This window comes from Bos taurus, chromosome 3, assembly GCF_002263795.3.
Source record: "Bos taurus isolate L1 Dominette 01449 registration number 42190680 breed Hereford chromosome 3, ARS-UCD2.0, whole genome shotgun sequence".
In the NCBI taxonomy this organism is placed as follows: Eukaryota; Metazoa; Chordata; class Mammalia; order Artiodactyla; family Bovidae; genus Bos; species Bos taurus.
Genome location: NC_037330.1, coordinates 94,278,599 through 94,296,750, shown reverse-complemented (window position 1 = coordinate 94,296,750; position 18,152 = coordinate 94,278,599). Strand labels below are relative to the sequence as shown.

The 18,152-nt window shown below is 41.8% G+C and overlaps 1 protein-coding gene and 1 pseudogene across 1 annotated transcript in view; one reads left to right on the top strand and one right to left on the bottom strand.

The window, feature by feature from the left end:
- Positions 1 to 17,867, bottom strand: part of TXNDC12 (thioredoxin domain containing 12) — a 33,642-nt gene extending 15,775 nt beyond the window's left edge. The window contains exon 1 of the mRNA NM_001015536.1: positions 17,664 to 17,867. Coding sequence (NP_001015536.1) covers positions 17,664 to 17,760 — 97 coding nt within the window. The 5' untranslated portion in view covers positions 17,761 to 17,867. The remainder of the gene's footprint in view (positions 1 to 17,663) is intronic.
- Positions 1,214 to 1,587, top strand: LOC132344913 (large ribosomal subunit protein eL31-like; annotated as a pseudogene).
- Positions 17,868 to 18,152: the final 285 nt, after the last annotated feature.

Genomic DNA, 18,152 nt, shown 5'->3' with positions numbered 1-18,152 from the left:
ATTTCTTCATCTATAAAATCAAGAATAATACCCATACCTCCAAGTGGTGGTGTAAGGATTTTAAGACAATATATTTTGAGATAATATAAAGTTATTCTTGTTATTATTCCCCACACTTCAGTTAGAGTGATCTTTTAAAATCACATATTTGCTTGGTAAAATATCTTTCAGAGGCGTTACAAAGCCCTAAAAGGGAAGGTCAAACTCTTATAGCAGGGTTTCTGAAGTCTTTCAGAATATGGCTCCTACCCACCTCTCCAGGCTCACTTTACACACTTTTCTTAAAATCTTACACAAAAAACTAATTTTCAGGAGCAGTTCTCTAAGGATTACTTGAGATGCTGTCTCCCAGGCTTGAGGTCCTAAAAATTCCCACCAAATAAAACATAACTCTCAAATAAAAAACAAAACCAATTTTCATTTCCTTAAACACAATATGCACTCTCTCTCCCCTTCAGCCTTCATAATCACTGCTTCCTTTGCCTTTCCTCCCACTGTCACCTCCAATTCACTCTTCAGGTATGAAACTAGCAGGCATTTCTTCTGGTAAATCTTCTCTGACTCCCCAAGCACTCTATTCTTACCCCATCACAGCGCTTCCCAGGCTGAACTGTAAATGTTTATGTGTGTCTGTCTCCTTCACTCTAAAGGAAATTCCCTATGGGCTGGGACCATATCTGTCTTATTCCCTCCTGTTTCCCTAGCATTTAGCACTATACAGGGCTTCCCTGGTGACTCAGACAGTAAAGAATCTGCCTGCAATGCAGGAGACCTGGGTTTGATCCTTGTGTGGGAAAGATTCCCTAGAGTAGGAAAGGGCAACCCACTCCAATATTCTTGCCAGTAGAATCTCATGGACAGAGGAGCCTGGCAAGCTACAGTCCATGGGGTCATAAAGATTTGGACATAACTGAGCGACTAACATTTTCATTTTTCATGGCTATAGTAAGTGCTCCACAAAATATTTATTGAGCAAATGAATATATTAGTTAGGCCATCTCACATAAATGACTTAATTTTGCATCTTGAAAATAGTGACTGTAACAATGCTAGCTGTTATTTATTGACCGATTTACACATGTCCTGCACATCACACATATTATCTTATTTAAATTTATTCTTAACAATAACCCTTTCACTGAACCTCTCTATATTTCCATTAAAATAGGCATAATAATAGCTGTATCTTGCCTTTCTAACCCTGGCCGGCAGGATGGCTCCTGCATAGAAGGATGGTGAGAAGGGCTGGGCCACTATCAATGGAGGTGGTACCTAGAGAATATACTATGAAGATTCACAAGCATCCATGAAATGGGTTTCAGGAAGCGTGCCCCTCGGGCACTCAAAAGAAATCCAGAAATCTGCTATGAAGGAGATAGGAACTCCAGATGTACACACTGACACTAGGCTCAACAAAGCTGTCTGGGCCAAAAGAATAAGTAATGTCCCATACTGTTCCTATGTGCCTACCTGCGCATGGTTGTCCAGGAAATGTAATGAAGATGAAGATTCATCAAACAAGCTCTGTATGTTGTTTACCTATGTACTTTCAAAGATCTACATACAGTTAATGTGGATGCGAACTAACTAATAATGGTTCAATAAAGTTATATAACCTCAAACACAAAACAAAAACCCAATAGAAAACCTGTATCTTGTAAGATTGTTGTTGAACATTAAATTACATATATATACTACATATATATATATATATATAAATCTTAAGACAGTGCTTAGCAGATTGCAAATGATCAGTAAACAGCACCTTTTGTCATTCTTCACAGTTGAGGCTTTTGAGACTCAGAATACACAGCCTGTACCAGGTCACATAGCTGATAAATGGCCAACCAGGGGTTTTAAGTTCAATTTTATGACTTTAGTTACCATACATACTGTCCTTGAGGCCTTTCTTTCCCAGAAATTTGCATCAGCTTAGCACAGGGAAATAAACAGCTCATCCAGATTAGCACTGAGAGGCAGTATCCAAACTAACCATCACTTTTCATTCCAAGCAGCATGGGCTACTGGCCAAGGGAAAATGTGTCACTTGCCTACAGCCCAAAGTCTAATCCTGGAGAGAGAACAACCAAGTGACAGTGAAACTGGGAAGATGTCCAGGAGAACTGGAAGGTGCCTTACTATGACCATCATCATTCTATCTGTCAAAACCTAAACTCAGGCAACAGAACCCTGCTTTGGAGAGATGCCTGACTAGACAGTCTGGAGGGATATCCACCTACAAAACAATGAAATCCTACATAAAACAGACTTTCCAAAAGGCACCCACTGGGCTCAAAGTAATAGACACAAACACAAAGTAGGCTTAAATCATACAAGGAACAATGAGCAACAAGCAAAAGGCAAGGCTAGCCTGAAAGCAAATGTCCATCATCATGTGGCAAGATGAAGGAGATGAATCTGAGACTCCATTTTAACCCAGCTGTCAAAAGCAACTAGAGTGATTCCAGGGCAGTAATTAGTAGCCCCTGGTTTCCAGATGAATCAAATGCCAAACTTTCCTAGAGGAAAGCATTACTAATGCTAGGCCTCCAGAATAACCTATATAAATAACCATTATGAGCTTACAATCATAGATCACAAAACCTGTAAGCAAAGAAGTCACCACAAGTAAGAGCAGAACCAACAAATAGATAAGAGGACTTCAGATATTAGAATGATTAGGCATAGAATACAAAAATTACTATTATATAAGCATTGAAAGAAATAACATATGGCATGACAAAAATATGCATATAATAAAACACAAAATAGGCAAAACTGTAAAGGCACCACATAGAATTTTTTTAACTAACGTGATTTTTTAAATACAAAATCAATGAATATTCAGTGATACACAGAAATGAGTTATTAAGTCATAAAAAGACATAAAAGAGCCTCAAGTGCATACTGGTAAGTGAAAGATGCCAATCTAAAAAGGCTACGTAATGTAGGATTCCAATTATATATGATTGGTGTTCAGGAAAAGGCAAAACTATGGAGACAGTAAAAGACCACACTAATGCGGGGGAAACTGGGATAGGGAAAGGTGAAGTGGTAAGGGTTCACATGGGAACTCTGCATTTTCTGCTAAATTTTTCTATAGATCTTAAATTGTTCAAAAATAAACTCTACTAATGAAAAAACAATTCAATGGATAGATTAAAATAGCAAATTAGAGACAGGTGGAAACGTGAATCAGATGTTATCCAGAATATAGCACAGAGATAAGGAGAGAGAAAATGTAAAAGAAATAGACAGTATATTAAGAAAACATTGGTATATATAAAATTGGAGTCTCTGAAAGCAAAGTTGAAGGAAAAAACTTATCTGAAGAGATAATATACTGGGGTGGGAACTGGATGACGGAAAAACAAGAGTGGAAGGAAAAATATACCTCTTAAAAGTATTAAACCATGCTAATGTTTCCAAGGCAAACCATTCAATATCACAGATATCCAAGTCTATGCCCCAACCAGTAACACTGAAGAAGCTGAAGTTGAACAGTTTTATGAAGACCTACAAGACCTTTTAGAACTAACACCCAAAAAAGATGTCCTTTTCATTATAGGGGACTGGAATGCAAAAGTAGGAAGTCAAGAAACACCTGGAGTAACAGGCAAATTTGGCCTTGGAATATGGAATGAAGCAGGGCAAAGGCTAATAGAGTTTTGCCAAGAAAATGCACTGGTCATAGCAAACACCCTCTTCCAACAACGCAAGAGAAGACTCTACACATGGACATCACCAGATGGTCAACACCGAAATCAGATTGATTATGTTCTCTGCAGCCAGAGATGGAGAAGCTCTATACAGTCAACAAGAACAAGACCAGGAGCTGACTGTGGCTCAGATCATGAACTCCTTATTACCAAATTCAGACTTAAACTGAAGAAAATAGGGAAAACCACTAGACCATTCAGGTATGACCTAAATCAAATCCCTTAGGATTATACAGTGGAAGTAAGAAATAGATTTAAAGGCCTAGATCTGATAGAATGCCTGATGAACTATGGAATGAGGTTCATGACATTGTACAGGAGACAGGGATCAAGACCATCCCCATGGAAAAGAAATGCAAAAAAGCAAAATGGCTGTCTGGGGAGGCCTTACAAATAGCTGTGAAAAGAAGAGAAATGAAAAGCAAAGGAGAAAAGGAAAGATATAAGCATCTGAATGCAGAGTTCCAAAGAATAGCAAGAAGAGATAAGAAAGCCTTCCTAATGATCAATGCAAAGAAATAGAGGAAAACAACAGAATGGGAAAGACTAGAGATCTCTTCAAGAAAATTAGAGATACCAAGGGGACATCTCATGCAAAGATGGGCTCGATAAAGGACAGAAATGGTATGGACCTAACAGAAGCAGAAGATATTAAGAAGAGGTGGCAAGAATACACAGAAGAACTGTACAAAAAAGATCTTCACGACCCAGATAATAACGATGGTGTGATCACTGACCTAGAGCCAGACATCTTGGAATGTAAAGTCAAATGGGCCTTAGAAAGCATCACTATGAACAAAGCTAGTGGAGGTGATGGAATTCGAGTTGAGCTATTTCAAATCCTGAAAGATGATGCTGTCAAAGTGCTACACTCAGTATGCCAGCAAATTTGGAAAACTCAGCAGTGGCCACAGGACTGGAAAAGGTCAGTTTTCATTCCAATCCCAAAGAAAGGCAATGCCAAAGAATGCTCAAACTACCGCACAATTGCACTCATCTCACACGCTAGTAAAGTAATGCTCAAAATTCTCCAAGCCAGGCTTCAGCAATACGTGAACCGTGAACTTCCTGATGTTCAGGCTGGTTTTAGAAAAGGCAGAGGAACCAGAGATCAAATTGCCAACATCCGCTGGATCATGGAAAAAGCAAGAGAGTTCCAGAAAAACATCTATTTCTGCTTTATTGCCTATGCCAAAGCCTTTGACTGTGTGGATCACAATAAACTGTGGAAAATTCTGAAAGAAATGGGAATACCAGACCACCTGACCTGCCTCTTGAGAAATCTGTACACAGGTCAGGAAGCAACAGTTAGAACTGGACATGGAACAACAGACTGGTTCCAAACAGGAAAAGGAGTACGTCAAGGCTGTATATTGTCACCCTGCTTATTTAACTTATATGCAGAGTACATCATGAGAAACGCTGGACTGGAAGAAACACAAGCTGGAATCAAGATTGCCGGGAGAAATATCAATAACCTCAGATATGCAGGTGACACCACCCTTATGGCTGAAAGTGAAGAGGAACTCAAAAGCCTCTTGATGAAAGTGAAAGTGGAGAGTGAAAAAGTGGGCTTAAAGCTCAACATTCAGAAAACAAAGATCATGGCATCTGGTCCCATCACTTCATGGGAAATAGATGGCGAAACAGTGGAAACAGTGTCAGACTTTATTTTCCTGGTCTCCAAAATCACTGCAGATGGTGACTGCAGCCATGAAATTAAAAGACGCATACTCCTTGGAAGGAAAGTTATGTCCAACCTAGACAGCATATTCAAAAGCAGAGACATTACTTTGCCAACAAAGGTCCGTCTAGTCAAGGCTATGGTTTATCCTGTGGTCATGTATGGATGTGAGAGTTGGACTGTGAAGAAGGCTGAGTGCCGAAGAATTGATGCTTTTGAACTGTGGTGTTGGAGTAGACTCTTGAGTCCCTTGGACTGCAAGGAGATCCAACCAGTCCATTCTGAAGGAGATCAGCCCTGGGATTTCTTTGGAAGGAATGATGCTAGCTGAAACTCCAGTACTCTGGCCACCTCATGCGAAGAGTTGACTCATTGGAAAAGACTGTGATGCTGGGAGGGATTGGGGGCAGGAGGAGAAGGGGACGACAGAGGATGAGATGGCTGCATGGCATCACTGACTTGATGGACGTGAGTCTTAGTGAACTCCGGGAGTTAGTGATGGACAGGGAGGCCTGGCGTGCTGTGATTCATGGGGTCGCGAAGAGTCGGACACGACTGAGCAACTGAACTGAACTGAACTGAATGTATCATATCTACTTAAAAACACATTTGCATTTTTTAGAAAGAAAAAAAGATGAATGATAACATTTTCAAGAACCAAGATAAAACATGAATCTGCAGAGAGTAAGAAGCACAATGTATAGCTGACAAATTACAAAAACAAATCACACACATATAAATTGTAGTGAAACTGCAGAACAACCAAATATTAAGATCTTAAAAGCATTTCAAAGAGAAATGACATATTTCCATTCAAAGATACACAATTAGACTGACAGTAATAAACTGGAAATCAGATGGCAAAACATCACCTTCAACATGCTGAAAGAAAGTATCTCTAAATTTAGGATTGTGTACCTACCAAAATTATCTTTCAAGAACAAGGCCAAAATAGACATTTTTAGATAAACTGAGGTATTTTTCTACCATCAGGTAGTCACCACTCATTATTTCAGTATTTATTGAGCAGTATTATGTAGTGGTTAAGAGCATGGACTATGGACCTAGACTCCCTGGCTTTGATTCCTGTAGTTCTGTAGCTAACTAGCTGTGTGACTTTGGGCGAGTTACTTAAACTCAATTTCTTCGGCTATAAATGAGAGTAACAATAGCACCTACCTACCTTGTTGGGTTGCTTTGAGGATTAAATAAATCAATACGTTAAAGATCTTAAAACACACAAAAGATGTTGAATTGCCAAAACAATCTTGAGAAAAAGGAACAAAGCTGGAGGCATCCTGTTCTCTGACTTCAGACTATACTGCAAAGCTACAGTCATGAGAACAGCACAGTAATGGCACAAAAACAGATACACAGATCAATGGAACAGAATAGAAAGCCCAGAAGTAAACCCACATTCTTATGATCAATTAATCTATGACAAAGGAGGAAAAGTATACAAAAAAGAAAAGACAGTTTCTTCAATAAGTAGTACGAGGAAAACTGGACAGTTACATTTAAAAGAATGAAATTACAACACTTTCTCATACTACATACAAAAATAAATTCAAAAGGGATTAAAGACTTAAATAATAGACCTGAAATCAGAAAACTCCTAGAAGAGAGCATAGACAGAACACCTTTGACACAAATCACAGCAATATTGTTTTGTATCTGTCTCCTAAGGTGAAAGGAACAAAAGCAAAAAGAAACAAATGGTACCTAATTAAACTTAAATGCTTTTGCACAGCAAAGGAAACCATAGACAAAACAAAAAGACATCCTACTGAAAGGGGAAAAAAATGTTGGCAAATGATATGACCAATAAGAGGGTTAACAACCAAAAATACATAAATAGCTCATACAGTTTAATATAAAAAACCCAAACAACCCAATTAAAAAGTGGACACAGATATTTTTGCTAAGAAAACACAACAGAAATTACCAACTGGCATATGAAAAAATACTCAAAATCAAGAGCCACAATGAGATATCACCCCATACCTTTCAAAATGGCTATCTTGAAAAAGACAAGAAATAATAAATTTTTCTGGGCTCCAAAATCACTACAGATGGTGATTGCAGCCATGAAATTAAAAGATGCTTACTCCTTGGAAGGAAAGTTATAACCAACCTAGACAGCATATTAAAAAGCAGAGACATTACTTTGTCAACAAAGGCTCGTCTAGTCAAGGCTATGGTTTTTCCTGTGGTCATGTATGGATGTGAGAGTTGGATTGTGAAGAAGGCTGAGTGCCGAAGAATTGATGCTTTTGAACTGTGGTGTTGGAGAAGACTCTTGAGAGTCCCTTGGACTGCAAGGAGATCCAATCAGTCCATCCTAAAGGAGATCAGTCCTGACTATTCACTGGAAGGACTGATGTTGAAGCTGAAACTCCAATACTTTGGCCACCTGATGTGAACAGCTGACTCATTGGAAAAGACCCTGATGCTAGGAAACATTGAGGGCAGGAGGAGAAGGGGACGACAGAGGATGAGATGGTTGGATGCCATCACCGACTCAATGGACATGGGTTTGGGTGGACTCCTGGTGTTGGTGATGGACAGGGAAGCCTGGCGAGCTGTGGTTCATGGGGTCGCAAAGAGTTAGACATGACTGAGGAACTGAACTGAACTGAATAGATGTTAGAGAATAGGTGGAGAAAAGGAAACCCTTGCACTTTGTTAGTGGGGATATAAATTGGTGCAGTCACTGTGGAAAACAGCTTGGAGGTCCCTTAAAAAACTAAAAATAGAACTACTATGTGATTCAGCAATTTCACTCCAGAGTACACATCTGGAAAATACTGAAAACTAATTTGAAGATATACATACCCCAGTGTTCACAGCAGTTTCCCAAGTAGTGCTAGTGGTACACAGCCATCTCTAACAGGCCTGGTACAGATCCTTCTCTCAGCCTTCAGGAGGAACCAATGCTGCCAGAACCCTGATTTCAAACTCCTACTCTCTGGAACTGTGAGACAACAAATTTCTGTTGTTTAAGTCACTCAGCTTGTGTTACTTTGTTATTGCAGCCCTAGTAAACTAACACAGAAAAGGCAAAAGCAAAAGAGACTAGGAAAGTGGTTACTGCAATAATTCAGGCATGTGATAACAGTGGTTTGGACTAGCTGTGATGGTAGAGGAAGCAGATACTATCAGATTCTGGACATATTTTGAAGGTAAATTCAAAAGGATTTTGTCCCGGATATGGGGTAAGAGAAGTTAATGATGACTCTAAGGTTTTTTGGCCTGAGCAAGTAGAAGAATGGACTTGTCATTAATAGAGATGGGGAAGATAGTAGGTGGAGTGAGTTTTGGAAAGAAACATTAAAGTGCCTGGATATGGATACCCTCATTTTGAGATGCTTACTTCCCTGGTGGCTCAGATGGTAAAGTGTCTGTCTACAAGGTAGGAGACCCAGGTTTAAGCCCTGGGTTGGGAAGATCCCCTGGAGAAGGAAATGGCAATCCACTCCAGTACTGCTGCTGCTGCTAAGTCACTTCAGTCGTGTCTGACTCTATGGGACCCCATAGACGGCAGACCACCAGGCTCCCCTGTCCCTGGGATTCTCCAGGCAAGAACACTGGAGTGGGTTGCCATTTTCTTCTCCAATCCATGAAAGTGAAAAGTGAAAGTGAAGTTGCTCAGTTGTGTCCGACTCTTAGCGACCCCATGGACTGCAGCGCACCAGGCTCCTCCATCCATGGGATTTTCCAGGCAAGAGCACTGGAGTGGGGTGCCATTGCCTTCTCGGACTCCAGTACTATTGCCTGAAAATCCCATGGACAGAGGAGCCTGGTAGGCTACAGTCTATGGGGTCACAAAGAGTAGGACACGACTGAGCAACTTCACTTTCACTTCACTAGACAACAAAACAGAGATGCTGAATAAGCAACTAAATATCTGAGACTGGAATTCAAGGGACAGTTATCAGCATGCAGACGTTATTTAAAGCTTAAGAGTGAACAGGATCACCAAGGGAGTGATTATAGATAAAGAGGGAGTTCAGGAACCCTGGAGCACTACTAGATAAGAGACATAAAGAAGCAACCAAAGACCAGCTGGTGACAAAGAACTGCCACCAGCAGCACATGGAATTCCAGAAGTGTTTCCAGGATGTTTGAAGAGGAAGGATGATCCACTGACTCCAATACTCCTTTTAAATCAGAAACTTTGGGATTTAGCAAGTGGAGAACAATGCGGACCTTGACAAGCCCAGTTTCAGTAGGAGTGAGAATGAAAAGATGATTAGAGTAAGATCAAGGCAGCCCAGGGGAAGAATTAGGGAACAAGCAGGAACAAGCACAAACGACTCTCTCAAAGAATTTTGCTGTGCAGGGGCAATTGCTAGAGGGTGCTGTGAGTCCATGAAGGGTTTGTATTCAATATGGAGGAAAGGATAGCATATTGAAAGCTGATAGAAAAGATATAATAAAGGCAGGATAAAGCCTAACTACAAGCAACAGTGAGCAAATTAACTGGTAAACATGTGGATATATCTAAATACATTTGTATAGAAATTTTAATGCTCAATTTACGGTTAAAAAAAAGAGAACTAAAGTATTGGACAACATAGCTTATAAAGAGAGGAAGTGACTGAAATTAGAATGTTCTAAGGCCCACTAACTATTGGGGGAGATAATCCCAAAGAAAGGCAATGCCAAAGAATGCTCAAACTACTGCACAATTGCACTCATCTCACATGCTAGTAATGCTCAAAATTCTCCAAGCCAGGCTTCAGCAATACGTGAACCGTGAACTTCCTGATGTTCAAGCTGGTTTTAGAAAAAGCAGAGGAACCAGAGATCAAATTGCCAACATCCGCTGGATCATGGAAAAAGCAAGAGAGTTCCAGAAAAACATCTATTTCTGCTTTATTGCCTATGCCAAAGCCTTTGACTGTGTGGATCACAATAAACTGTGGAAAATTCTGAAAGAGATGGGAATACCAGACCACCTGACCTGCCTCTTGAGAAATCTGTACACAGGTCAGGAAGCAACAGTTAGAACTGGACATGGAACAACAGACTGGTTCCAAATAGGAAAAGGAGTACGTCAAGGCTGTATATTGTCACCCTGTTTATTTAACTTATATGCAGAGTACATCATGAGGAATGCTGAACTGGAAGAAGCACAAGCTGGAATCAAGATTGCTGGGAGAAATCTCAATAACCTCAGATATGCAGATGACACCATCCTTATGGCAGAAAGTGAAGAGGAACTAAAAAGCCTCTTGATGATAGTGAAAGTGGAGAGTGAAAAAGTTGGCTTAAAGCTCAACATTCAGAAAACGAAGATCATGGCATCTGGTCCCATCACTTCATGGGAAATAGACGGAGAAACAGTGGAAACAGTGTCAGACTTTATTTTTGGGGGCTCCAAAATCACTGCAGATGGTGACTGCAGCCATAAAATTAAAAGACGCATACTCCTTGGAAGGAAAGTTATGTCCAACCTAGACAGCATATTCAAAAGCAGAGACATTACTTTGCTAACAAAGGTCCGTCTAGTCAAGGCTATGGTTTTTCCTGTGGTCATGTATGGATGTGAGAGTTGGACTGTGAAGAAGGCTGAGTGCCGAAGAATTGATGCTTTTGAACTGTGGCGTTGGAGTAGACTCTTGAGAGTCCCTTGGACTGCAAGGAGATCCAACCAGTCCATTCTGAGGAGAGCAGCCCTGGGATTTCTTTGGAAGGAATGATGCTAAAGCTGAAACTCCAGTACTTTGGCCACCTCATGCGAAGAGTTGACTCATTGGAAAAGACTCTGATGCTGGGAGGGATTGGGGGCAGGAGGAGAAGGGGACGACAGAGGATGAGATGGCTGGATGGCATCACTGACTCGATGGACGTGAGTCTGAGTGAACTCCAAGAGTTGGTGATGGACAGGGAGGCCTGGCGTGCTGCGATTCATGGGGTCACAAAGAGTCGGCCACAACTGAGCGACTGAACTGAACTGAAGATATTAATGTTAGATTTTGTTGTTAAATATGTGAGTATAATTCCAGAAGTAACCACTAAAAGAAAAGAAGGGTGCCAACTTCCAAATTAAATAAAGGCAATAAAGCAATACAAGAACCAGCAAATATTCAACCCCCAAAGAAACGGAGAAAAAGAAGAGAAAAAAACAGTAGCAATAGAAAACTGGATGAGAGAAATAAGACCAGCTCTGTCAATAATCACTACAAATATAAGTGAACAAAACTTGCCAGGTAAAGTTAAAGAAAGAAATTGTCAGATTTTGGTTTAAAAAAAAATCCTCTATGATGTTTACAAGAGCACCTAAAACAGAAGGACTTGTAAAAGTCAAAAGTAAAATGATTGAAAACTATATCCCAGACAGACATCACGCAAAACAAAATTAGGCAAGCTAGATTACTATCAAGCAAAATAAAATTTCTCCATAAATATGGACTACTCAGAAGCTAGCTGACAAAGCATACAGTCATAGGTTATAGCTAAGAGAGACCCTAGGGCAGTGGGGCTTTCCTGGAGGCTCAGATGGTGAAGAATCTGCCTGCAATGCAGCAGACCTGAGTTCAATCCCTGGGCCGGGAAGGCCCCTGGAGAAGGAAATGGCAACCCACTCCAGTATTCTTGCCTGGAGAATTCCATGGACAGAGGAGCCTGGCATGCTATAGTCTATGGGGTTGCAAGAGTTGGACACAGCTTAGTGATTAAACCTAGGGTAGCGCTGTTTAACTGATCTTTCTCCAATGATGGAAATTTCTATATCTGCACCGTTCAGTATGGTAGCTACAAACTGTTGAGTACCTGAAACATGGCTAATGCAACACAGAAGCTGGATTTTTAAAGTTTAATTTTAATTAATTTAAAATTTGAGTGGTAAGGGCCTATCACTACTTCATTGGACAGCACAAAGTTGCAGATCAGTCCAATACTCTCACATTACAAAAGCCTGGAAGAGGCTACGGGAGACCACAAAGGAAGCCACAACCAAAATTTAGTCTGATTTCTAATTAAAATGCTTTCCCAGAGCCCAGCACTTCCCTGGCTGCCTTAGTGCATTGTTCCCAAGAGTAATTCTAGAGATGTAACTTGAAACAGTTCACTATGTGTAAAAAATTTCTTTGAAAATTCATATTAAAAAGTAAATTGAAATTTTTCATAAGTAATAATCACCACCATCATGTTTTGAGTGCTTACTCTATGGAATAATGATGATAATGTGTTGTGTGTTAGCTGCTCAGTTGATTCCAACTCTTTGTGGCCCCATGGACTGTAGGCTGCCAGGCTCCTCTGTCCATGGGATTCTCAGGCAAGAATTCTGGAATGGGTAGGCATTCCCTTTTCCAGGGGATCTTCCCGACACAGGAATTGAACCCAAGTCTCCTGCATTGCAGGTCAATTCCTTACCTTCTGAGCTAATAGGGAAGCCCCGATTATGATAATATAATAACATTAGTAATGACTGCACCCCACTCCAGTACTCTTGCCTGGAAAATCCCATGGATGGAGGAGCCTGGAAGGCTGCAGTGCATGGGGTCGCTAGAAGTCGGACACGACTGAGCGACTTCACTTTCACTTTTCACTTTCATGCATTGGAGAAGGAAATGGCAACCCACTCCAGTGTTCTTGCCTGGAAAATCCCAGGGACGGGGGTGCCTGGTGGGCTGCCGTCTCTGTGTCGCACAGAGTTGGACATGACTGAAGTGACTTAGCAGCAGCAGCAGCAACACTTATATGAAGTGAAGTTGCTCAGTCGTGTCCAACTCTTTGTGACCCCATGGACTGTAGCCTACCAGGCTCCTCAGTCCATGGGATTTTCCAGGCAAGAGTACTGGAGTGGGTTGCCATTTCAGGGGATCTTCCCGACCCAGGGATCAAACCTGGGTCTCCCACATTGTACGCAGATGCTTTACCATCTGAGCTACCAGGGAAGCCCAACACTTATATGGGATTTACTATATGCCTGGCATTGTTTTTCATGCTTTTACATGTATTGAATTATTTAATCCTTAAACTTATGAGGTAGAAACTCAATTGTCTTCATTTTACAGACAAGAAAAGTGAAGTTAAATAGCTTGCTAGTAAATGCCATAGCTGGGATTAGAACCTACGTGGTGGAGTTCCAGAGTCTGTAGTTTACTCACCATACTTTACTAACTCTCCTGCAAAGATAAACATGAATAAATGAATAAAGGAACATGGCTTTCCCAAAGAAGGAAAACACAGACTTCAGGTCTGGAAAACCTGGGTCCTTATGTTTCCCTTCAAAAATAACTTGAAAACTTGAAAAGGCACAGTGCTTATCTTGTTGCTACCTACTCCCTGACACCACCCACACTCATACCCATGCCAACATGGAACATCTGAAGACAGTCCAACTTCCTCAAGTATCACCTGCACAGCCACTTTATTTATTCCAGTTACCTGCAGAGTGAGCTGAAAGGTCCCACATTAGCAGCTCCTTCCCTAACACATTAATTTAAAAGGTGGGGGAGGAAAGAAAGTGACTGTTTCCAAACATAGGATTTACATCAGAATTCCCAAGCCCTTCACGCTAAAAAACTGTTTTCCTGAGGGTAAGCTAAGGACATCAGAAAAGTATTACCCACCCTCTCCCAGCTGACAGAACAAAAGGTTAAGTGTTCAAACTGGCAGCCAAGCCTCTGAAACAGGGAACACTGTACCTGAGAGGTAGAATAACACCACGGCTAAATAAAGTCTGTATGCATCAAACAAGTCCTAATTTAGCCACTTGCTGTTTTCATGTGTGTGAAATATGATTAATCAAAATATCTGTCTCTTAGGCTTGTTGTGAATGTGAATAGGGTACAGTATGGAAGGTAAACACCCCATATGTGTCAATGCCAAATGGTTATTTCAGAGACTTGACAAAGTCATCCATTTCTGTTTCAGGCAGGAGAGTGCATGAACCGCCCCCACTGATAACTTTCCCTTTTCTCCTTCAAAGGAGTCTCTGCACTCAGAGCAGGAGAGGACAAAAGCTCTGGAATCTCCATCTCAGCTGGTCCACTTACTAGCTATGTGACTCCTGCATCCCATTTTAGGCTCTTCATCTGTGTAATGGGGATGATGATTATATCCCTTATCTACCTCAGTGGGCTATTATCAGAATTTAACCAGTCAATACATGAAAAATACACAGAACGGTTCCTGGAATATAGCAAAATGTACAGTAAATGTTATCACTACACTTCTTCCCACACGTGGTACATTCCAAATGTTGAGCACACAGAGAACAAGATTATTTTAGAGCTCTAAGATATTAGAGCTGGAAGGACTCTTAGGAATCATTTCTAGTCCAACTTTCTCATTTCATAAATGATCCCCAGGGAAGCCAAGAGCTGGCTATGTAGCCTGACCAGGATTAAAACTCAGGCCTCCTGATTTCTATCCAGTGCTCACACTACATCACTGTACTTCCTCTCTGCAAACTATCAGGCCATCATCTGGAAAGAGTCAAATCTACTTAAACTTCTGAGAAGAAATCTTACTTATCACTGCTCTGGGTAGCACTTTTCTGGGAGGTGGGGTGGGTGAACTATAATCTGTTTTCCAAGAATCCATACCCAGGAGATTAAAAAAAAAAGTTTGATATCTGATTAATTCCTTTCAGGAACAAGTCAATATTTTTCCTTGGGTAAATATAGTAAAAAGCATTAAATAAACACTCTCTAAGTTTGTGACATGATATTAAGTGCCTTTTGTTTGTTCATTTAATCCTCACGGCCCCTCCCCCACCAAGCTGCCCTTCTATGTGCTCCTCCACTTCCCTGCCATTCCCCTGCTGACTGTACATATCACAGTGCCATGTAACTGCCCTCTTATTTGTGCTGATAGTCTTCAGACTGAGCTGAAAAAAGACAGGGATCCCAACGATCATGTGTACCATTCATTTCTTCTTTCAACAAATATTCCTGAGCATGAATAAGACAGAAATAGTCCTAACTTACTGGGGTAGACCATACTTTCCAAAGATGATTGCAGTAATATCTCCCATTCCACAAGCTCTTTTTACAACGTGACCTCAACATTCCTCCTGTGGGGGATGGAAAGGAGGTAGTTAATGTCCCTTCCCCTTGAACAGGCCCATGGAGTACAGAGGAAGTGATGCTACGTGACTTTTATGGCTAGATGACAAAATGCCATGTATTTTCACCTTGTTCCCTTAGGATGCTCACTCTTGGAATCCAGCTGTCATACGGTGAGGATGCTCACTCTAGCCCACCAAGACAAAGCACATGGAGGAGTAACCAGCTCAGCTGAGGCCCCAGACTCGGAACCAAGGGATACACAAGGGATACACTGTGCCTTGTTTGACTTTCTGGCCCACAGAATCGTGAGCATAATAGAATGATTTCTTTACACCACTTAATTTGGGGTGGCTTATTATGCAGCAATGGTAAATGGAACAACCACATGGAGCTTAACATCTAACAAGGAATACTGAATATGTGACTCCAAGGTATTGCCTACGCATAACACAGTTAACTTGAATAATTACTGGGTAATTATTTGTTGCATGTGTGAGATAGCTGTTATTATGCCCCTTTGGCACACGAGGAATTGAGCTTTGAGAAGTTTTAGCAACTTGCCCTAGGTTTCTCAGAAGGCAATGGCAACCCACCCTAGTACTCTTGCCTGGCAAATTCCATGGACAGAGGAGCCTGGTAGGCTGCAGTCCATGGGGTCGCTAGGAGTCGGACACGACTGAGCGACTTCCCTTTCACTTTTCACTTTCATGCATTGGAGAAGGAAATGGCAACCCACTCCAGTGTTCTTGCCTGGAGAATCCCAGGGATAGGGGAGCCTGGTGGGCTGCCGTCTATGGGGTCGCATAGAGTTGGACACAACTGAAGCTTGACTTAGCGACTTAGCAGCAGCTAGGTCTCTCAACTGGTTTGTGGCAGAGTAAATTAAAACTCAAATCTAAACCCACTCCTAATACTACACGCTAATGTCTCCTTCAGTACTCATAATTTTACACGAATTTTACAGTAATCTGCTTTAAAATGGGACTGTCAGTACTTAAAACATTTTGGCCCAACAGAATTCCCTGTGGTTTCATCACTGAGATGGAAACCCACATATCACCTTCTCAGAGAAGCCTCCTCTGACCTTCCTAGCTCAAGTAATGTCAGCTCCCTCATCCTTTCTCAGTCTTTCTACTCCATCAGTTTCATTTTCTTCCCAGAACTCATCCCTAGCTGAAATTATCTTGTCTATTAATTTGTTCATGTACCTACTCTCTGTCTCTCTGAATTGAACACAAGCTTCATGAGAGCAGGAACCTTGTGTGTCCTGTCCACTCCTATATCCCTCGTGCCTAGGATCATGCCTGGAATATGGTAGGTAATCAAAAATTATTTACTCGATGAAGGAAATGACTGCATTCAGGTGCACTGAATGTCCACCCAATCTCATTACCCACCAATAAATGTGCAAATAGGGAGGATAAAACACAATTTAGAACAGCAGGGCTGTAGTAAAGACATTTCATACAGTGAGGTCAGTACAAAAACAAAACAAAATAAAAAAGGAATGGAAAGGAATACACTCTACCACACAACCACCTAGAAAAAGCATAAACCCTGAGTTCCAATAAAGATGTAGACAATGGGATGGATGGAGTCGGGGGGGGGGTGTGTCACACCTCTTGTTCTCCATTCATAACGACTGTCCCCTCACTCTTCAAAAAAATCAGTTTCTTCAGACACACTGACTGAACCACATCAAGGACAACGGTTGATGACCGTCTAACATCAGACCTGTGACCCTTCATCCAGCCCTTCCTTTTGCATCAGTCACTGCTCCCTGGGATGCAGGTGCTGTTCCCACAAGGTAAGGAGGCAGTAACCTAGCTCTTCAGGGAAGAGGTGAGGAGGGAAGTCTTCAGACTCAGGGCAAAGGTCTAAATACGCAGGTCCCCAAAGGTCCTATTTCTCCCAGGAGGGAAAGTAACAGTGCCTGAGGACCTACCAGGTGTTAGGCAGTATGCTGCTCTCTTAAACATGTTTTTCGAAATATAAAGGCCATTTCTTATCTCAACCCAAGAATTTAGGGAGGCCTCAAGTAAAACTTCCCCATCTCAACATTCCCCAGACCACTATTACTCCTTACCCCAAACTCCAGGAGCCATTGGGGAGGATAGAAAGAAATCTAGCGTGGCCAGAGACAGAACGGGAAAGGAATCGTGTTAGGACAAGAAGAGAGCTGTACTGGGCTAGGGCCCAGGATAAGTAAAGATTAAGAAAAGAATGCAGTCTGACCCTTTCCAAGCCCATTAGGTCCATGAGAAGAGGTGACAAGGAGCAGGAAACTGAAGCCCAGCAAACAGGTGGCCCCGAGACGAGGCCGCAGCTCCATGGTGGCAGGTGCGCGGAGCCACTGGGCTGAGCAGACGTAGGGCCGACGAAGTCCTAGGAGAAGGTTCGTGCGGTTTCCCAAGTGCGGATCAGCTCAGCCGTTCGCGTTCCCAGATTTTCTTTTTTTTTTCTCCTAACCCTGAAGGAAGTGATGTTAGACGGATGTGGGTGGCGCCTCCGGGGTCCGGTTTGGGAAGGAGTGAGAGTTTAAAGGTGCAGTTCACGTAGAAGGTTGCGGGAGTTGCTTTGGGGCGCTATTTGCTTCACCCCGGGTTCTGGACGTTTAGTCCGAGGACCGAGAAAGAAAAGATGGGCCGAGATAGTGGGGGTGGGGAGGAGTCTCGGGAGAACCGTTGCTGTTTGCGTCCCCCAGCAAGCTAGCCCCTCCCCCTC